This window comes from Bos taurus, chromosome 18 (genome assembly GCF_002263795.3).
Source record: "Bos taurus isolate L1 Dominette 01449 registration number 42190680 breed Hereford chromosome 18, ARS-UCD2.0, whole genome shotgun sequence".
Classification (NCBI taxonomy): Eukaryota; Metazoa; Chordata; class Mammalia; order Artiodactyla; family Bovidae; genus Bos; species Bos taurus.
Window position 1 is genome coordinate 55,322,359 of NC_037345.1, and position 21,525 is coordinate 55,343,883.

Below are 21,525 nucleotides of genomic sequence, written 5' to 3' on the forward strand. Positions count from 1 at the left end.
GCCGTGAGAGAATAATTTCCTATTGTTTTAAGACACCCGGTTCGCACGCAGTATGCTGTTCTAATAACCCTGTAAAACAAATAGCAGTGATAAATGAATATTGACTGAATGGGCTGGACAAGCGCTGGCTCAGCACTGAGTTCCTGGCTTAGGACACAAGCCGATTACAGCTGGCAAGTCCCAGGATGCCCTGACCCAGGATCTGTGTTTCCTGCTCAGAGCCTGGAAGCCAGGGGCCATTAAGAGGACAGTGGGGCTGAGTCCAGCAAGGTGGGGCCTGGCTGAACCTGGGAAGCTGCCAGACGCTATACAGGTGTGGCCAGGGGTGACCTACAGCTTGTAAATAAGTCCCCGAAACACTCAGAGCCCATTAACATCACGTGAGTGTTGTCTTAATGGGAGAGACTCACACTTGTCAGTTAGATGCCTGGACTGGAACCAAACCAACCCAGCCGGGGCAGGGGGTGGGGGGGTGGGGGTCCTTTGGGTCCTCCCCACGTGTTGATTTGAGTCCAACCAGAAGGTTTCCTGGGTGGGACAACCCTCTTGGGCCTTCTTGGACTGAAAGGAGCTAGGGAGGCTGGGTCTGTTGGACAAGGTTCATTTGAGGCTCAGCTGGGGCTCAGGAGATTCAGTCTTATCACCTACAAGCTCCAGATGGGACTCCTTCCTCGTGGCCAATGAAAGAGAAGCCACCCCACTTCCGCTTCAGCACCCTGGCCCTCGGCAACCACCAACCTGCTTTCTATGTCTATGGATTTGCTTTTTCTGGACATTTCCTATATGTGGTTCTTTGGCTAGGCATCATTTTTGTTTTTAACTTATTTTTAAGAAAGTATCCCTGTTTCTTTTTAAAAAATAGTTGTTTCTGGGTCTTAGTTGTGGGGTGTGGATTCTCTCGCTGCGACGCGGGGCTCAGTTGCTCCACAGCATGTGGGATGTTAGTTCCCTGATCAGGAATCCAATCCGTGTCCCCAGCATCTTAACCACTGGACCACCTGGGAAGTCCCTGGTCAGACATTGTTTTAACCCTCAGAGAGGTGATGTTACTTGTCCAGGGTTGCACAGCAACTGAGCCTGAAATCAGCATCCTGCGGCCAGAAGGTGTGCATTTACCTGTGTGTCGTCTGAGTTATCCCGTGAAGTACATTCTAGGCAGGGCCGAGTGAACCGAGACCTTCAGGTACTGCTCAATAGGGTGATGAAAATGTTCCAAAATGACACTGTGGGTGGTTGCTGAGCTCTGAATCCATTGTGATTTCAAAGCCACTCATCTACAAGCTGCTCAAAACCGTTCTTGTGTGCTTTATTTTTCTTCCACTTTTATGGGGATATAATTGTCATACAGCACAGTATAGATTGAAGGTGTACCCGGAATGGTTGGATTTACATGCATCATGAAGGGATGGTTACAGAGATACAAGGTTAAAGAAATAGAAAAAAATTTTTTTTTCTTGTGGTGAGAACTCTTAGAAATTACTCTCTTTGAATTGTATACTTTAAATGGGTGAATTTTAGAGTATGCGAACTATATCTCAAAGCTGTTATTAAAAAAAAAAAAAACCCTGCTTCTGTGCAGGGAATCCAAAGCTGGTGCTCTGTGACAACCTAGAGGAGTGGGATGGGGAAGGAGGTGGGAGGGATTTTCAAGAGGGAGGGGACACATGTATACCTTTGGCCAATTCACGTTGAGGTATGGCAGGAACCATCACAGTATTGTAAAGAAATTATCCTGTCATTAAAAAAAAAAAAAAAAAACAGCTCCTGGCACATATACACGTATAGTGAGGATCAGCCGTCATCACACACACAGCAAAGGGTGCTGGGAATTCCCGGTGGTCCAGTGGTTAGGACTCTGTGCTTCCACTGCGGGGAGATGGGTTCCATCCCTGGTTGCAGAACTAAGATTAAAAAATTTTTAAAAGCACAGCGTGCCACTACAGGTGGGCTCTGGGGCAGGACCAGAAGATTTTCCCTTTTGCATGAGGATGTAGTTGGTGGTGATTCAAAGAAAAAAGACAGCTTTGAGATCATCCAGGAAACTATAATGTAGGCTGGGTATTACGTGGTATTCAGAGATGACTGTTAATATTTAGATGTAGTAACAGCAAGGTGCTTGTTACGTATTTTTAAATATTCTCCTCAGTCTGAGGAGCACCATGAAATGTTTATAGATGGAATGAGGAAGCCTGGGAAGGTGAGATAAAGATGTCCAAGAATGCCAAGGCGTTGAAAACAGCGTTTGGTGGGGGTTTTAGTTCTGCAGATCTCAGAGATAATGTTATCCCTTGAAGGGGAACCAGGACCCTGCCCCAAGCCCACACTAATGTTTCTTTTTTTTTCTTATTAATAATGAGAATTTTCAAAATAAATATCTATTTTTTTGACTGCACCAGGTCTTTGATGTGGCATGTAGGATCTTTAGTTGTGTGTGTGTGTGTGTGTGTGTGTGTGTGCGCGCGCGCGCACATGCACATGCACGCACTCAGTGGTGTCCAACTGTGCGACCCCATGGACTGTAGCCCGCCAGGCTTCTCTGTCCATGGGATTCTCCAGGCAAGAATACTGAAGTAGGATGTCATTTCCTTCTCCAGAGGATCTTCCCGGCCCAGGTATCGAACCTGTGTCTCTTGTGTCTCCTGCTTTGGCGAGTGGGCTCTTTACCTTCTGAACCATAGTAATGGCATGCAGGCTCTTAGTTGAGGCATGTGAACTCTTAGTTGCAGCATGTGGGATCTAGTTTCTAGGCCAGTGATTAACCCTGGCCCCCTGCATACATTGAGAACACAGTGTCTTAGCCCCGGGACCACTAGGGAAGTCCCAGCACTGTTTCTTGACTGGCCCTCCCTTCCCGTATTGGCAACTGTTTGAACCTGCCCTTTGGAATTCAAGGAAGGGGTCACAGAAAGGCTTTTGTTCCCCAGAGCCCCGCCACAGGGTCTGGCTTCATTTCGCTATGACAGGCTGACTACAGCAAAAATCAGTTTACCACTTTGAAGTACATGACACGGTGATTTCTTAGCACAATCAGAATCTTGTACAGCCATCACCCCTATCAATAAATTCCTGAACATTTCCATGCCCTCAAAAAGAAGCCCATCGCAAGCACTCCCTATTCCCTCCCTCCCCTCAGCCCTTGGCAACCACTTTCTGTCTTTCCTGACTTGCCTGTTCTGTTCCTTTCATACAGAAAATTATACCCTATGAAGCTGTTAGTCATGGGGAGACTTTTTACACCACGGACATTGATGAATTCAGGGTTTTCTTCTCCAGGGAGCTGGTTGTTAAGAGTTTACCAGTGCACCCTAGTTCCTGAGACAGGAGAACAGAAGAGTTAAAAGTTCTCAGATCAGGAGTACTGTCCCTCAGGGGCCATTTTGGGAACATAGGAGGGCGTTCTGAGTTGTCACAGTTGTTTTTTGACAGTAGCAGGAGCAGTGAGTGGTCAGGATTGCTAAAAGTTAACACAGTGAAGAATTATCCTGCACACCCATGACTTTTCAACAACCTGTTGGACATTCGTACAGCTGAAAAAAATCTGCTTCTGAGTCTCACATCTATTTTGCATGTATTATAAGCCCCCCTGCTGGCACCCCACTCCAGTACTCTTGCCTGGAAAAGCCCATGGACAGAGGAGCCTGGTAGGCTGCAGTCCATGGGGTCACTAAGAGTCGGACACGACTGAGCGACTTCACTTTCACTTTTCACTTCCATGCATTGGAGAAGGAAATGGCACCCCACTCCAGTGTTCTTGCCTGGAGAATCCCAGGGACGGGGGAGCCTGGTGGGCTGCCATCTATGGGGTCGCACAGAGTCGGACATGACTGAAGCGACTTAGCAGCAGCAGCTGCTTTTTTTCATGTCACCGACTCTTTGGGGAAACAAGGTCATTCATCCTGTAGCCAGTGTTTCAGTTCCTGGACTTGGCCAATCTTGTCCTCATGGTGTTGATTCACTGGCAATTTTATCCTCCTGTTTTCTGAAAACGGCTGATTACAGTGAGAGGCTTGATCGGATTCAGGTTCCTTTTTTTTTTTGTAAGCAGGGGAAGGTTGAGGAGGGACATTTGTAGATGGTGAAGGGACCTCCTGTCACCTGATGGGCAGTGGGGGCACTGCTTGTCCCTCTTTCAGTGTTTCAGGACTGCTGGGGTCTCTGGCGATGCCCGCCTCACCGCCCGCCCTCCCCCAGCCCCCAGTTAAATCCTTCATCAATCTTGTGCCTGAGTTTGGCAGCCACAGACAAGCCCCATCTGACATACCATTTATGGGCTTCCCTGGTGGCTCGGTGGTAAAGGATTCAGGGGACATGGGTTCAATCCCTGGTCTGGGAGGATCCCACATACTGCGGAGAAACTAAGCCCGTGTGCCACAACTACTGAACCCACGTGCTGCAACTGCTGAAACCACGTGCCCTGTGCTCCGCAGCAAGAGAAGCCACCGCAGTGAGAAGCCTGCTCGCCGCAACCAGAGAAAAGCCTCACAGCAAGGAAGACCAATGCGGCCAAAACATAAATAATTTTTTTAAAAGTTAGTTACCATACAGCTCTGCTAAAATGACGGGGAAAGGGGCTTCCTGCTGTCGACTTTCAAAAGAAGCACAACGTGAGAGTTGCGAGTTACGTTTTACTTGGGCCAAAATGAAGACTGCCGTCTGGGAGACAGCACCTCAGATAGTTCTGAGAACCTGCTCCAAAGAGGTAGCGAGCAAAGGTCAATATATGTGATTTTGGTGAAGGGGGAGTTCATGCGATGAAGCACTTATCTTACAAAAGGTCTTCTGCTAGTCACCAAGGAGCAGATATCATCGTGAAGGCATTTAGTGCTTTTCTAGATATGAGAAAATAACTAATCATATCTAACTAATCTCAGTCACTCAGTTGGGTCCGACTTTGCAACTCCATGGACTGCAGCACGCCAGGCTCCCCTGTCCATCACCATCTCCTGGAGCTTGCTCAAATTCATGTCCATTGAGTCGGTGACGCCATCCAACCATATCATCCTCTGTTGCCCCCTTCTCCTTTTGCCCTCAATATTTTCCAGCATCAGGGTCTTTTCCAATGAGTCAGCTCTTTGGGGGCTTCAGCTTCAGCATCAGTCCTTCCAATGAATATTCAGGATTGGACCCAGAATATACCAGCAATCCAGAGAAGGCACTGGCAACCCACTCTGATACTCTTGCCTGGAAATTCCCATGGACAGAGGAGCCTGGTGGGCTGGAGTCCATGGAAAGAGTCAGACACGACTGAGCGACTTCACTTTCACTTTTCACTTTCACGCTTTGGAGAAGGAAATGGCAATCCACTCCAGTGTTCTTGCCTGGAGAATCCCAGGGACGGGGGAGCCTGGTGGGCTGCTGTCTATGGAGTCGAACAGAGTTGGACACAACTGAAGCGACGCAGCAGCAGCAGCAGCAGCATACCAACAATTGTCAGGAATCTTTTGAAACAAGGGAAACTGAGAAGAGTTGCTACCTGCCAAGGTGTTTTCCAAGGTTCTGGCCTGCCTGGCTTCATATTCCAGCTTACCTGACTTTCTGGCCATGTGGCTTGGGCAAGTTATTTCACCTCTGTGCCTCTAGGGTTGTTCCCCGCTGTACCTTGAGAGAGAATTGCTGTGGAAGTAGGATGAGGTCGGTAGGCCAGGTAAGTGCTAATAGTTGGTTGCCAAAATAAACGAACGAAGGCCGCTGAGAGGAGAGAGCCTGGGCCCAGCAGGACCCTGTCCTCCTCCTCCAGGCTGCCTCCCGGCTGGTATCCTGCCACACCCCGGGAGAAGGGAGGGGCTCCGGCCTCACCTGTCAGGGCCACTCAGCCGCCCCGCCACCCCGCCTCCCAGAGCCTCCGGAAGGCAGAGTAGATCCTGGGCGGGGTTTTCGGCCACAGGTACTGGAAGGTTCGGGGCGATTCTGATAGAGGCGCCGACCCCGAGGGAAGGGTGTGCGCTGAGCTGCTGAGAGAGCCACTTTACCTCCAGCCACGACCAGGTGAGAGACGGAGCCGGGGAGTTCTCTCTGCCCGCAGGCGCGCGCGCACACACACACACACACACACTCGAGACTTGATCCCAGGGATCCAGCGGCAAGTGGAGACTCGGGCTCTCCACTCCTTGACCTCTGATCCCCTCTGGGCTGCACCCCACCTCGGGGCCTCGGCAAGCCGGGCATCCACCCCTGACAGCCCAGGCACCCACTACCCCTGCCCCAGCACGCCGGCTGCCTGATCTTTCCGTCAGTCCCCAAGCCGGACGCCCTCCTCAGCTCCCTTCACCTCCCTTTCTGGCAGATCTGATACTTGACCCTGTAAGGTATAGTTCGGATGGAGGCAGAAAAGGAGAGACGACCTCAACGGAAGTGGGTTACCTTTATTCAGGCAAGGAGGGGTGACAGTCGGCCTAACGACCAGGCAGAGCAAGAGGGATCAGGGAGGCTTCATATTTAAAGGGAGGTTTGTGGAAGCGATAAGGGAAACGTTGATCAGGTGGGATGTTTTGGGTATTCTTTAGTTGAGATGGCATTTGTAGTTGGGCAGGGGGTGATAAGTCCTCTGGGCAAGGGCTGTTAAGTCTCTGGCAGATGTAGGGGATGGAAGGTTTCTGAACACGGGCTGATAAGTCCCAGATGGACACAACCGGCCTGGAGCATCAGAGCGGGACCTAAAGTTCGGTTTTGTTTTCTCCGATTCAGTAAGGGTCTTTGTTGTTTTCTTTTCTAGGCCCAAAGACTCCTTCAGAGCCCCCATCCCCTCCATCACCCCTGCTCTCCCTTCCCCACCCAAGGCTACCTGCCGCTTCCCTCCCTCCCTCCTGTCACCTGTTCTCCAGGAAACAACCTGAGAATGAATGGCCAGGACGGGCCGTAGTGACTGCTCCCCCACCTCCGGGAGGCACTGAGAGCAAGACCCTGGTCGGAGACCCGGGGTTGCGGCCGCGGCCCCTCCTCCGCCCGGGAGGTGGCAATATCCCCGGCTCCCTAGCTCCATCCTGAGTCCGTGCTTCCATTCTAGGCTGGACCTAAAGTCGGGGATATCAAAGCGGTAGCCCCACATGTTTGTCTTAAGCTCTTTCCCAGCGTTGTGATCATGGGGTGAATTTCAGGGAGAGGGGTGAATTTCAGGGAGAGGTGTGAATGCGGCGAAGCTGCCCACGCCCAGGGTAGGTGTGGCTGGGCGGGCACTGAGCTGGGTACCCAAGCCGACCTGGGGGAGGGGGCGGGAAGGGGCGGGGCTTTCAGAACGGACGGAGCCGGACATGCAAATTACAGGGTGAGCTCTGGTGCGCGGACAGATGCAGGCGAGGAGGGGAGGCTGCAGCCAGACTCCCAGAGCGGAGTGGATGAGACCAGCCCTGGGACAGAGAGGCGTGAACGAGAAAGAGAACGTTTAAAAGGAGTCATGGGCAGATTTTGACGATCTCACTTTTCTGAGGGACCTGGAGGCTGGATTCCCCCTGCAAAGTTGGGGCTCCTTTCAGTTCCCTATCCTATCGCAACCTCCAATGAGATGAACCCCCAGGGGTCCCCCTCTCATCCCTCTCTGAAGGGTGTGATGCAGCTGTTAGGACGGAGGGCAGATAAGGACATGTACTTCCTGACGTCAGAGGGCTGGAGGGAAAGGCAGGCTCCTCCCACTTGCCTTGGATAGGGACTTTGCTCAGGACTCCAGCTGTCAGGGTTTTCCCTGCCGGAGCGCACCCCCAGAACCCGAAGACATGGGGGAGGGGTACGGGGCGGACCTACTTTCTAGGTCTCCTCCCCTCCCCACGGCGGTTTTTTTTTTTTTTTTTTGGTTGCCGCTGGGTCTTCCTTGGTGCTCCTAGGCTTTCTCTAGTTGCGGTAAGCAGAGGCTACTTTTCACTGGGGCATAAGGCTTCTCATTGCGGTGGCTTCTCTTGTTTCGGTTCCTGGGCTCTACAGCAATGTCTCAGTAGTTGTGGTGCACAAGCTGAGTTGCACGTGGCATGTGAAATCTTCACTGACCAGGGATCACACTCAAGTCCTCTGCACTGGCAGGTGGATTCTTAACCATTGGACCCCCAGGGAAGTCCTTAACTCTATTTTTTTTTTTTAAATCAAACTTCAATCATGGCAAGTGAATCACAGACACACTCACTCACTCTCTGGAATAACAGCCCCCAGAGTCAGCTCCATCCATTGTGTCTGTATCTGACCAATGCAGCTACTTTGTTGGTCTCAGAATTCCCAGCCTCTGATGAAACTGATTCCTCCTCTAGGTCTGCCCTCTTCACAGTCATGTCTGACTTCTCCCAATGATGTGTGTGATCTGTGGTCTAAATGCTAGATTTGACCATGACTCCTGCACCCAACTGCGCGACTTCACTTCCACTTTTCACTTTCATGCATTGGAGAAGGAAATGGCAACCCACTCCAGTGTGGAGAATCCCAGGGACGGGGGAGCCTGGTGGGCTGCCGTCTATGGGGTCGCACAGAGTCGGACACAACTGAAGCGACTTAGCAGCAGTAGCAGCACCTGCACCCAAGGGGGCTTCCCAGGTGGCCCTAGTGGTAAAGAACCCGCCTGCCAGTGCAAGAGATGCAAGAGACGTGGGTTTGATCCCTAGGTCCAGATGATCCCCTGGAGGACAGCATGGCAACCCGGTCCAGTATTCTTGCCTGGAGAATCCCATGGACAGAGGAGCCTGGCAGGCTACAGTCCATAGGACCGCAAAGAGTTGGACACGACTGAAGAGACTTACTATGCAAACACACACACAACCAATAGGAAAAGTGGAAACCCACTGGTCGCTTGCCCAGAGCCCGTATGGAACAGCATGTTTTGCTTCGTATGTGATAATATAAAAAATGTACCGCATGTGTATATGTGCCAGGGACTGTTTTAATCCTCAGAGAAGTGAAGCCACTTGTCCAGAATCACAGCTAATGACTTTAGGAGCCTAAAATCAACAGCCTGCAGCTGGAGGGTGTACACCTAACCACAGAGAGATGTGGTTACTGAGTCAAGTATGTTGACTGAAGGCTTCAGGTTCAGTGGCCTTATCTGGAGCTTGTGAGCAACAAGGCTGAGGCTCTCATGAGCAAAAGCTGAACTTTGAAATGAACCTTTAAAAAAAATTTATCTCATTTTTGATGGTGCTGGATCCTTGTTGCTGTACACTGGCTTTCTCTAGTTGCAGCAAGGGCAGAGGGAACTGCTCTTCGCTGTGGCATGTGGCTTCTAATTGCAGTGGCTTCTCTTGTTGCAGAACATTGCCTCTAAACACCAGCTCATTGGTTGCAGTGCATGGGCTCCACATGTGGAATCTTCCCGGACCAGGAACAGAACCTGTGTCCCCTGCATTGGTAGGTGGATTCTTATCCACTGTACCACCAGGGAAGTCCTTTGAAATGAGCCTTACTCAGTAAACCCAGGCTCCCTAGTGCCTCTCTTTCAACGCAAAAGGGGCTAGAGGAGGTCGTACCACTCAGACTTCTATTTCTGGCTACGTTCAACACCTGGGGATTCCCAAAGAGCCCATACCCCCAAATTGGTTCGATTCAAATCCACGCATCTAGTTGACAAGCCTGAGTCTCTTCTGGAAAGTGAACCCTCCAGCGATCTTACTGGATTCAGAGGGTTTCAGTGACATGAATCAGAAGCAAGGCTGTGGCTTCATTAGGTCCTGTGATAACTTTTCTCAGCCATAATAAACCCAAAAGGACAAAGTCTGCATGGCTTCTGGCAGCTTCCCAGCTTCAATCAGGCCACACCTAACTTGATTTAACCCCAACATTCTCTTCTTAGTGGCCAGTTTTAAAATATTCATTTATTTATGGCTGCACTGAATCTTGTTGCTGCGTGCAGGCTTTCTCTAGTTGCAGCGAGCGAAGACTACTCCTAGTTGAGGTGTGTGGGCTTCTCACTGCAGTGGCTTCACTTGTAGCGGGGCACAGGCTCTAGAGCTCAGGCTCAGTAGTTACGGCACACGGGCTTAGTTGCTCCTTGGCACGTGGGATCTTCCTGAACCAGGGATCAAACCCGTGTCCCCCGCATTGGCAGGAAGATTCTTATCCACCGAGCCACCAGGGGAAGCCCCCTTAATGGCCACTTGGCTCAGCAGCTGGCCCAGGAACACAAGCCCTAGACCAAATCAAATAGAAACTTCTATCTCTAAGCTACTGTGGTGCACAGCCTCCGGGATATGTTGTGGTTAAAGCTTGCCCAGGAGAAAGAGATGTACTTTAACCTGGGTGGGAACTCCACGTTCCCAGAGAAGGAAGAAGGAAGTCTTCGAAAAAGTCGAGAGAATGGAAAGCGTCCCTCCCAGGACTCTTCCCTGGCCTTCCCATTCACTCAGAGTCCACACCTGCTCAAACAGTGGTCAGAACCGGATTTCCCTGGGGCAACGTGTGTTGGCCCAGCCTAGACTGCGGAAGGACAAAGTCCATCAGTCTTTCTAGATGTGATCTTAGCAATGATAAGGTGTTCACTGTGAGGACATTACTTAATTACATCCTTACTGGCTCCTAGCCACAAAATGGGGAGTCAGAATCAATTCCTTTCCTTCCTCTTCTTTCCTTACAGCTGCTTTTTTAAATGCTCAGCAACCATACCTTCAAAGTCTCATCCTTTGAGGGGGGTGTCTTTGATTTGTTTGAAATAATCTCAGCCAACAGCTTAATTAACTGCTTCTCTCTACAAACCACCGAGTCAAGGTGTATGATCCAGGATGGGGAATTCTCAATGCCCTGGACCTCCTCGAATGAGGTTGCAGGAGCATGTGGCATGAGAGGATGGTCATGTCCCAGGTCTCTAGTGGGACTGGCCACCGAGGGTCTTCGGCTTTGCACGGGAAGGAATTGAAAAGCGAACCACAAAAAAGTGAAAGCAAGTTTATTCAGAGAGATACACAGTCTGTGGGCTTCCCAGGTGGCGCAAGTGGTAAAGAACCCACCTGCCAATGCAGGAGACGTAAGACATGGGTTCAATCCCTGGGTTGGGAAGATCCCCTGGAGGAGGGCATGGCAACCCACTCCAGGATTCTTGCCTGGAGAATCCCTTGGACAGAGGAGACTGGCGGGCTACAGTCCATAGGGTCACAAAGAATTGGATACGTCTGAAGCAAGTTAGCATGCACGCACACACCCTATAGGCAGAATACGGACCATCTCAGAAAGTGAGAGCCACCCAGAGATGGGTGGTTAGCTTTTACAAGCTGGGATGTTTCATAGGCTAAGAAGTGGAAAGATTATTCCAACTATCTTGGAGAAGGGAGAAAGAGTTCCAGGAACTGGGTCATTGCCCACTTTTTGACTGTATATAGTCAATCTCAGAACTGTCATGGCACCCGTGGGTGTGTCATCTAGCATATGCTAATTATTCCAATGAGCATAGAATGAGGCTCAAAGTCTACTGGAAGTCGAATCTTCTGCCATCTTGGACCTAATTGGTTCTCACCAGTTCTTGTTGCATCCTGTTTTTCTCAACGTCTGTGTCATTCTTCAAGGGTGTGTCCTGCCCCCTTCCCTCCTATCTCAATACCAGAGTAAGTCCCATGTATTTTCAGAAGGTCTGTCTGACGCAACCACCCTACTCCTGGAACTAACTTCTGTTGTAACCAGGGTTGAAAAGAACAGGTTGTACAGTTGTTCAAGTATTAGCAGATTTTCTAGGATTTCTTTTTTTTTTACTTTCTAATTTTTGGCTGTGCTGGGTCTTTGTTGCCGCATGCAAGATTTCTCTCGTTGCAACAAGCAGGGACTACTCTCCAGCTGTGCGTGGGCTTCTCATCGCGCTGGCTTCTCTTGTTTTGGAGCATGGGCTCGAGAGCTTGGACTTTGGTAGTTGTGGGACACAGGCTTAGTTGCCCCCACGGCATGTGGGATCTTCCTTAACCAGGGATCAAACCCATGCCCTCTGCATTGCAAGGCAGGTTCTTAACCACTGGACCACCAGGGAAGTCCTTTCTGGGATCTCTTGCCAGTAGTTGAAGTTCTTTTGAGATGCCTGCATGTCCCTTCAGCTATCTTCTGGTTACTGGCTCCCTGTGCTCCAGCCTGCATCTGATATGTCCAGCCACACCAATCCATACTCTCCCTTTCCAAACTGCCTGCTGTGGTTTCATAGTATGAACTTCGGGTATTTGTTCCCAGTTCCTAGCCTGGCTGGCTGCAGTCCAAGGGGTCACAAAGAGTCAGACGTGACTGAGCATGCACGCACACCCATGTATACTCACAGTCAATAAACATCCACATTTCAAAATACAATTTGTATATGCATAGTGTACGCATATGCTCACACATACACATGTGGTATTTGTTCACAACCACCCTCACACCACATATATAGTACATACTCAGCATGTACACAGTACAAATATCACTCAGATATTTTGAGTTTGGTACCAGGACGACAACAATAAAGCAAATATTGCAACAACATAAGTTGTTGGTTTGGTTTTGGTTCCCCAGTGCATATAAAAGTTGCATTTACCCTATACTGTAGTCTATTAGGTGTGCAATAGTTTTATGTCTTAAAAAACAAACCCAATGTACATAACTTAATTAAAAAACAGGTGATTGCTAAAATATGCTCACCATCATCTGACAATCTGGGGTTGCTGCAAACCTTCAATTTATATAAAAAAAAACACAGTAATCATGAAGCACAATAGAATCAAGTGTGCCTCTATATATACAGCCATACAATACAATGTACGTTCATATGCACACAATTTCACAGAACATAAGTACACAATGTAAAGATACCATATATACTCATGAAATGCACATGCCATGTGTGTAGACATACATACAATGCATATACATGTGTAAACATGCACATGTGGGTCCAATGGAAACACAATCATGTAACATGCACTCCAGAGATATACCTGCATACATGTACACGAGCACTCACACTTATGTCCATGCACACGTAGAGCCGATCCACAAGCACATATTCCCCACAATGTCTGCAAACACAGCTGTGCCGCCAGCTTCATGTACAACCCCAGGGCCTCCCTCCCCTCAGCTAACCGGTTCCCTGCTCTCCCTCCCCAGACAGCCATGCTCAGCACGCAGACATTTTTCTTCTTCCCCACGGCCCCCTTCATCCTCTTTGTCTTCACGGCTTCCACCATATTTCACCTTCATCAGAGGCTAGAGAAGATGCAACCCACGTGGGAGTTAGAGGCACTGGAGCCAGCAACTATGGAGACGCCCTCGCGTCCCCAGCCGAGGCCCCAGCTCAAGGGCATGTGGACCATCAACGCCATAGGCCGCCTGGGGAACCAGATGGGGGAGTACGCCACCCTGTACGCCCTGGCCAAGATGAACGGGCGCGCCGCCTTCATCCCGCCCCAGATGCACAGCACGCTGGCCCCCATCTTCCGAATCACACTCCCGGTCCTGCACGACGCCACGGCCAGGAGCGTCCCCTGGCAGAACTACCACCTGAACGACTGGATGGAGGAGCAGTACCGCCACATCCCGGGGGAGTACGTGCGCCTCACCGGCTACCCCTGCTCCTGGACCTTCTACCACCACCTCCGCGCCGAGATCCTCCAGGAGTTCACCCTGCACGCCCACGTGCGTGAGGAGGCCCAGAACTTCCTGCGGGGTCTGCGGGTGAATGGCAGTCGGCCGAGCACCTACGTGGGGGTCCACGTGCGTCGAGGGGACTACGTCCACGTTATGCCCAACGTGTGGAAGGGCGTGGTGGCTGACCGGCGATACCTAGAGCAGGCCCTGGACTGGTTCCGTGCTCGCTACAGCGCCCCCATCTTTGTGGTCTCCAGCAATGGCATGGCCTGGTGTCGGGAAAACATCAACGCCTCCCGTGGCGACGTGGTCTTTGCCGGCAATGGCAACGAGGGCTCGCCCGCCAAGGATTTTGCCTTGCTCACGCAGTGTAATCACACCATCATGACCATTGGGACATTCGGGATATGGGCCGCCTACCTCGCAGGTGGAGAGACCATCTACCTAGCCAATTACACCCTCCCAGACTCTCCCTTCCTCAAAGTCTTTAAGCCAGAGGCAGCCTTCCTGCCAGAGTGGATTGGGATCCCTGCTGACCTGTCCCCACTCCTCAAGCACTGATGTTGGCTAGTTCTTGGCACCCCATTCTCCTTTTTGGGCTCCCCCAAGATCAGTTCTGGGGTGTGAGGAGCACATTGTTACATGTTCCAGGGGGCTTCCCTCTTGTACTGTAATGCTTCAGGCTGCAAGCGACAGAAGTCCCAACTAACTTGTTTAAATAACATATTCATGAGTCTCACACAGCATGACCAGAGACGGCGGGTCTCCGGGGTTAATTCAGCAGCTCAACAGGTCATCAGCAATCCCAGTACCATCTGTCTTGTTGAGCTTCCAGAATCTCTTAAATCAGCTGCCATATGCTCCTTTTGGTCCCAAGAGGGCTGCCACATACCCAGGTGTTGCACAGATATCCTTTTTCCAAGGCAGTAAAAAGAAGTTTGTTTTTATCTTATGTCCCCTTTGAAGAGTGTGGGAAACCTTCCAAATCTCCCTGCAACTGGTCCCAGGTCTCATTGACCAGAAGGGTGTCACATGCCCTCTGACGCCTTATAAGGCATGGTGAATTAGACCCTGGGTTGACTTAGCTTCAGATCAATAAATCATTGCTCCCTGCAGCTGTGGAATCAATGGGCCTCCTCTGAAGGACATTGTGGCTTGCAATAAGAAAATTGGGGTGCTCTTACCAAGGAAGAAGGAAGGAATGTCTGCAGGGTGCAAAACAGGGAAGCCTTGAATAATTGTACAGGTTGGTCACTGCATAAAGGCATTTGGCCAAGGAGGCAAGGGGGGCTTGCATAGAGCCGATGGTCTGCTCTCCAAGCCATGTGCCCCTGGGACTGTGTCCATCCAGCAGGCTCTCTTTTTTCTAGAAGTTAGTCTTCTCAGAGTGGGGACCTTTTGTCCAATTTTCATAAGAGAGCTGTATTGGCTAGTAGTTGGAATCCAAGCCCACATGCCCCATCTCTGCAGCCCTGACTTCTAGCACGTACCACGACTATTGCTAAGAACTCATAGACCAGTGTGGCTCAATGAACTTGACAAGAGTCCATTCATCCTTTTAGTAAATGCCTGTCATGATGAACCCAACAGGATCCCTGCTCTCAAGGGCTGTGTTGACAAAACATGATGGCTTAAAGTGACAGCAGTTAATTCTTTCCCGCTGGTCAGTGGATCAGCTGGGTAAGTCTCTGCTGCATGCAATGCTGGCTGAGGTCTCTTATGAAGCTGCATTTCTATGGTGCTCATTCGGAGTATCCTGCAGGACAGGATAGCTCAGACTCCCTCACAACATGGCTTTCAAGTTGTTTGCCGACACATTTGCTATGGGAGTCTTCAGGTATCCTCATCATGTAGAAAGTAGAGCTATCTGAAGCTGCCATGCTGTGAGGAAGTCCAAACACAATGGGAGGCCCCACAGAGATGCTCCGATTAACAGTCATAGCTGAGCCGAGCTTCATCCCAGCCCAGGCATCAGAAATGTGAATGTAGAAGCCTCCAGTTGTTCCAGTCAACCTCACATTTCTGGCAAGCCAGCTCAGTCTCCTGACAACATGTTGCAGAGTCAGGCCATATCTGAATTCCTGAATCACAGATTCTATGAGTATAGTAATACTCTGATTGTATGCCAGTGAAGTGTTGGGATGATCTGTTGGGCAGTCATAAGTAACTGAGTAACAAACTAAATAGATTATTCTCTGTATTTGCAAAATCTTTTATGACTTGGCATGAAATAGGCCAACATGAACTTCTCCACCTGACTTGAGATCCCACATGCAAAGGTCCTGTGGCAGAGGGGAGTCTAGTGAAATGAGACTGGTGTGACTGGAGTACATGGAGACAGATATAAATGGAGAAGTTAGCAGGGTGGGACTGAAATGCCTTATGGACCAGGATAATAAGGACTCTGGGTTTTATTCTAAGACCAATGGGAAGCCATCAAAGGGCTTTCATTAGAGGCATGATATGATCTGATTTGGGGCTTCCCAGGTGCCTTAGTGGTAAAAGAACCCACTTGCCAACCAGGAATAGAAGGAGATGCAGGTTCAATTCCTGGGTCAGGAAAATCCTCTAAAGGAGGAAATGGCAACCCATTCCAGTATTCTTGCCTGGAGAATCCCATGGACAGAGGAGCCTGGCAGGTTACAGTCCAGAGGGTCACAAAGAGTTGGACAGGACTGAACACACACACACACGCACGTATATAATCTGATTTGCTGTGTGGACGTATCTGTCTTCTATGTGGAGGTAAGACTGTAGGGGCAAGGGTGGAGAAAAAGAGACCAGTCAGAAGGTTACTGTACCATTCCCAGCACCCTTTGATAGTGGAGCAAGGAGGTAATGGTGACATAGAAGTTTCATTTCAAGACTCCTAGTGTCTCTCTGCCACAGTTTGACATTCCTGAAAATGACGATCCAATAGCTCAATCGGATGGATATTTGAGTCAGGCATCTGCCGTGAGTCAATTACCTGAGGCCATGGGGAGGGGATCACCTAATACCAACATGGCCACTGTGTTCATAAGGGGGTTGGTTCAAGAAAAGGTAATGAAAGAATACCCTAGGAACTGGGAATATGCTCCAAAAATGAATACATAGGGAAGAAAAGGTTTGCCACTCACATTTCAATGATGAAGCAAGTTATGTAGTCATACCCAATTTCAAAGAGATGTTGAGAAAAGATTAATCAGTGGATCTAAGAAAGAAATGAAAAATTGTATTCAAGACAAATTTGAGGATTATCCCAGGTAGCTCTAGTGGTAAAGAACCTACTTGCTAATGCAGGAGACAGAAGAGACGAGGGTTTGATCCCTGGGTCGGGAAGATCCCCTGGAGGAGGGCATGGCAACCCACTCCAGTATTCTCGCCTGGAGAATCCCATGGACAGAGGAGACTGGTGGGCTACAGTCCACAGAGCCAGACATGACTGAAGTGATTTAGTACTTAACCCAAGAAGAGCATCTCAGAAAAGTGTGAGAACTGTTCCATTGGTTAGAAATCAAGGCATAGTTATATAAGCTGTTTTGGTTTTTTTTTTTTTTTTTTTTTGAGTCAGTGGATTGTACACCAAATGACACGTTATTGACAGTTTACATAATCCAAAAGTCATCCTGGGTCATCCAGGGTCACGTGACCCCTTATAAGCTCAAGAAGGAATGTTATCTTTCAAGGAGTTGTCTCGATGTTGCTGGGAGAACAGGGCCCATCATGGTTGAGCAGGTATTCCTGCCCATGGGGAAGGCTTGGTCAATGGGTAGTAGACACATGATGCACAGTGTGGGGAGAGGGGAGGTCAAAGGGCAGAGAAGCATTTTTATGTTTAAATTTTTCTTGTCTTGCCATAAAGCATGTGTTTTGTATCGCCAGAGGGTGAGCTAGAGCAACCTGCCCACGTGCCTCAGGTTCGTGCACAGCTCTAATAGACGACTACCTCACATCCCCTTGCAGGCCCGTGTGGTCTCTCTGGGTGGTGCTCTTGGGACCCGTTTCTTGTGGCTTGGTACCCATGGAATGGAAGGCCACACTACTTTACTCAGCTGATAAGTTTCTTGGTAATTCTATTGAAGGAGTCCCCTTTCAAATTTCCAGCCTTATTTTATACAGCTTGAGTGGGTGGTGATCACTAGACCAGGGTTTGCTATTTAAAAAAAATAAATGCAACATTCATTTATTAATTTAGCATTCTCTATTTTCTTCATGGACATCTAAAAATGAATTTGTGGAGTCATATTTTACATGCTTCTAAATTAAAGTGCATCACAGTGGGTCATAGTTTCCAAAAACGGCCATGACGTCTCCCTCTGCATTTCAGCTGCCCCCAAAGCCTTCCCCTGCCTGTCCCCACCTCAGTAAATGGCACTGTCTGTTTACTTCAACCAAACACTTAAACTTACTCTGGATTTTTTTCTTTCACAGGTAATTGAACAGCAAGTTGTCAGCTTTCCCTTGAAAATGTACCCTGAATCTGATCTTTTTTTTCTTAATCATCACCATTCCATCCTGGTGGAAGTCACCACCATCTCCACCTGGACATGTGTACAAGTCTCTCTAAAAACAAGCTAAACAGGGACTTCCCTGGTAGTCCAGTGGTTAAGACTCTGGCGCTTTCAAAAAAAAAAAAAAAAGATATATTTTCATGTTTGCAATATCCACATTTCACAAGGCTCACATGCAGAGTATGTAAACAGTGCCTATAAGTCAGTAAGAAAAAGATAATTACTTCATTAGAAAACATGGGCCAAAAAAAAGAGATGGTTTGAAAACGGTGATTAACAAGTGTCAGTTAGCACATGAAGATGTGTGTTCAAGTGGCTTATTTTCCTTCCACCTCAGTTACCGTCCCGAGGTCTGCCCTCAACTGCTTCATTTTACAGTTCATCCTCTCCAGCCCATAGCCTGCTCCGCTCACCTCAGATCCTGGAGGGTGACTGTATGGGGCAGGATATTAGGACGGGAGGTATTTCTCCTGGGATGATTCCTCACTGCTACATCTTCTATCATTACCTAGGAAATTATTCTGACCCCCAAAATTCTACATTTCTGCTTTTTAACCCACTCAGTTTGCGGTACTTTGCTACAGCAACCCTGCTGCTAAGTCGCTTCAGTCATGTCCGACTCTGTGCGACCCCATAGACTGAAGGCCACCAGGCTCTCCCGTCCCTGGGATTCTCCAGGCAAGAACACTGGAGTGGGTTGCCATTTCCTTCTCCAATGCAGGAAAGTGAAAAGGGAAAGGGAAGTCGCTCAGTCGTGTCCGACTCTTAGTGACCCCATGGACTGTAGCCTACCAGGCTCCCTACAGCAACCCTAGGAGACTAATTCAGTATGGTGCTAGAAAAGACTCTTGAGAGTCCCTTGGACTGCAAGGAGATCAAACCAGTCAATCCTAAAGGAAATCAACCCTGAATACTCATTCAAAGGAGTGGTGCTGAAACTCCAAAACGTTGGCTACTTGGTGTGAAGAGCTGACTCATTGGAAAAGACCCTGATGCTGGGAAAGATTGAGGGCAGGAGGAGAAGGGGGTGACAGAGGATGAGATGGTTGGATGGCATCACCGACTCAATGGACATGAGTTTGAGCAAACTCTGGGAGATGGTAAAGGACAGGGAAGTCTTGTGTGCTGCAGCCCATGGGGGTGGCAAAGAGTTGGACTCGACTTGGCGACTGAACAAGATAGGAGGGGAGAGAGTTGTTTCTGATGGTTTAATGGAGTTTCTTCAGTTAACCAAGCTTCAGTAAAAGGTTGGTTGTGCCCTATCTGTTCAATTTAATTATGTTCATGGTTATGGGGTGTTCTTTTCTAAGAATTAGCATTCCCTGGGGGTTCTATCCATGGCTCATTTTTCTCCCTGGGTGATTTCATAGTTTCATAGCTATATTTTGATGACTCTCACAATTTTATTTTAGGGCCAGAAACATTCCTTTAGACCAAAAAAAAAAAAAAAACTTTAATAATAGAATTACTTTAAAAATTCCAGGGAATTCCCTGGGTGTCTGCTGGTTAAGACTCTACACTTTCACTGCAGAGGGCATGGGTTCGATCTCTTGTCAAGGAACTAAAACCCCACATATGCCTCACAGCACAGCCAAAGGGGAAAAAAAAGAAAAATTCCAAAAGCAGAGAGTGCTGAGAAAAGGAGACTCTACCAGATGTTAAAGACTAACGTCACGCCTCAATAAATAAAACAGTGTGATCCCAGTGCATGGAAAACAGATGAAAGGAACTGCTTGGAAAAGTCAGAGATGGATAGAAATCCACTGGGGAATTTAATGCAGGTTGAGAATAGCATTACAAATTAGTGATTGAAGAATGGCTTCTTAACAAACAATGGTGATACATCTAGAGGAGAAAAAGCAAGCTCATAAAAAGAAAACTTAAAAAATAGAAAATTTAAAAACCCAAGTATAAAATGGAAAAAGATCATGTGTCATTTTGTATTCAAATATGGAATCATATGAACTTGAGCAACTTGCTGTTCTTTATAAATCTGCTATGTAAAGGGGGCTTCCCTGGGGGCTCAGTGGTAAAAGAATCTGCTTGTCAGTCCAGGAGTGGAAGGAGATGTGGGTTCTATCCCTGGGTTGGGAAGATCCCTTGGAGAAGGAAACGGCAACCTGCTCCAGTATTGTTGCCTGGAAAATCCCACGGACAGAGAAGCCTGGCGGGTTACAGTCCATGGGGTCGCCAAGAGTCGGGCACAACTGAGTGACAGAACGCACGTTTTTCCACTGTGTGGAAGCAGCGCTCTTCCAGTTCCTTTGGTACTTGCAGAAAATTCTGTTGTATTCATCAACTGTGGCACATCCATACTCTTACTGAAGGTTTTAAGGGTGTTTGTTGTTTTGTGCTTTTACAAATAATGCCGGGGAGAATATCCTTGTCATTTGCCATTTTTGGCTGTAGTGTGAAAAATCTTTATGCATGCGTACTAATACTTCTTTTTAAGGATATATTATTAGAATTGAAATTTCTAGGTCGTGGAGTATGCATTTAAAATCAATTGTGCTGCATAACTGGTGGGGAAAAAAAAGTTCTGTCCCAGCCCATTCTCCCACAGTCTTGCCAAAGTTGAACATTACTATCTTTTAAATCTTTCTCTGATTTTTTTTTGCCTGTGCTGAATATTTGCTTTGCAGCTCAGAGGCTTTCTTTAGTTGCTGTCCAAGGGCTCTAGAGCATGTGGTCTCAGGGCAAGCACGCAAGTTGTTGCAGCATGCAAGCTCTCTAGTTGTGGCAGGGCTGCTTAGCTGCCCAGCAGCAGGAGGGATCCTAGTTCGTTGATCAGGGATGAAACCCACATTCTCTCTCTGTATTGGAAGGCGGATTCTTAATCACTAGGGGAGTCCCTCTTCAGTTTCTTTGGCAGGGATGGGGGGCGGGGCATGGAAATGGCATCTTTTTCGATTATATTTCTCTGTGAGTGAGATCTCTTTTAGTCTTTTTATCACTTCTCCTGAGCTTTGAAGTCAGTCTACTAAGCCAGAGTCTCAGATTCTCAAACTCGAAAGGCCAAGGTGAATTCAGTAATTCTTCATTTTGCTCCCCTTAAGCTATTTCTCTTTCGAATCTTTTCTCATCAGCCACACCAAGCCCTCTGCGTCAACCCAACCCTGGGTTTTAATTCTTTCCTTTTCTTTATTTGCCACCTTCTGTCAGTTACAAAGTCCCGATGGTTATTTTTTTAATTCTGACATCGTACATGTCAAACATTCATAAAATGTACAGTTTAAAGAATAACAGAGCAGAAACCTCTATCCAGATTAAGGCCAGATGTTTCCAGGGACCCCACGACCACTCTCAGGTTCGATGATTTGCTGGAATGACTCACAGGACTCAGCAAAGCCATTGGACTCGCGTTTGTGTTTTATTACCGTGAAAAGATGGGGCTTTCCAGATGGTGCTGCTGCTGCTGCTGCGAAGTCACTTCAGTCATGTCCGACTCTGTGCGACCCCATAAACTGAAGCCCACCAGGCTCTCCCGTCCCTGGGATTCTTCAGGCAAGAACACTGGAGTGGGTTGCCATTTCCTTCC

The 21,525-nt window shown here is 48.5% G+C and overlaps 1 protein-coding gene across 2 annotated transcripts; it reads left to right on the forward strand.

Moving 5' to 3' along the window:
• Positions 1 to 5,830: 5,830 nt before the first annotated feature.
• Positions 5,831 to 17,666, forward strand: FUT2 (fucosyltransferase 2 (H blood group)). 2 transcript variants are annotated; one of them, XM_005219153.5, is made up of 2 exons: positions 5,831 to 5,985; positions 13,015 to 17,666. In XM_005219153.5, the coding sequence occupies exon 2, from the start codon at positions 13,021 to 13,023 to the stop codon at positions 14,053 to 14,055; it is 1,035 nt and encodes a 344-aa protein (XP_005219210.1). In that variant the 5' UTR covers positions 5,831 to 5,985; positions 13,015 to 13,020; the 3' UTR covers positions 14,056 to 17,666.
• The last annotated feature ends 3,859 nt before the right edge of the window (positions 17,667 to 21,525 follow it).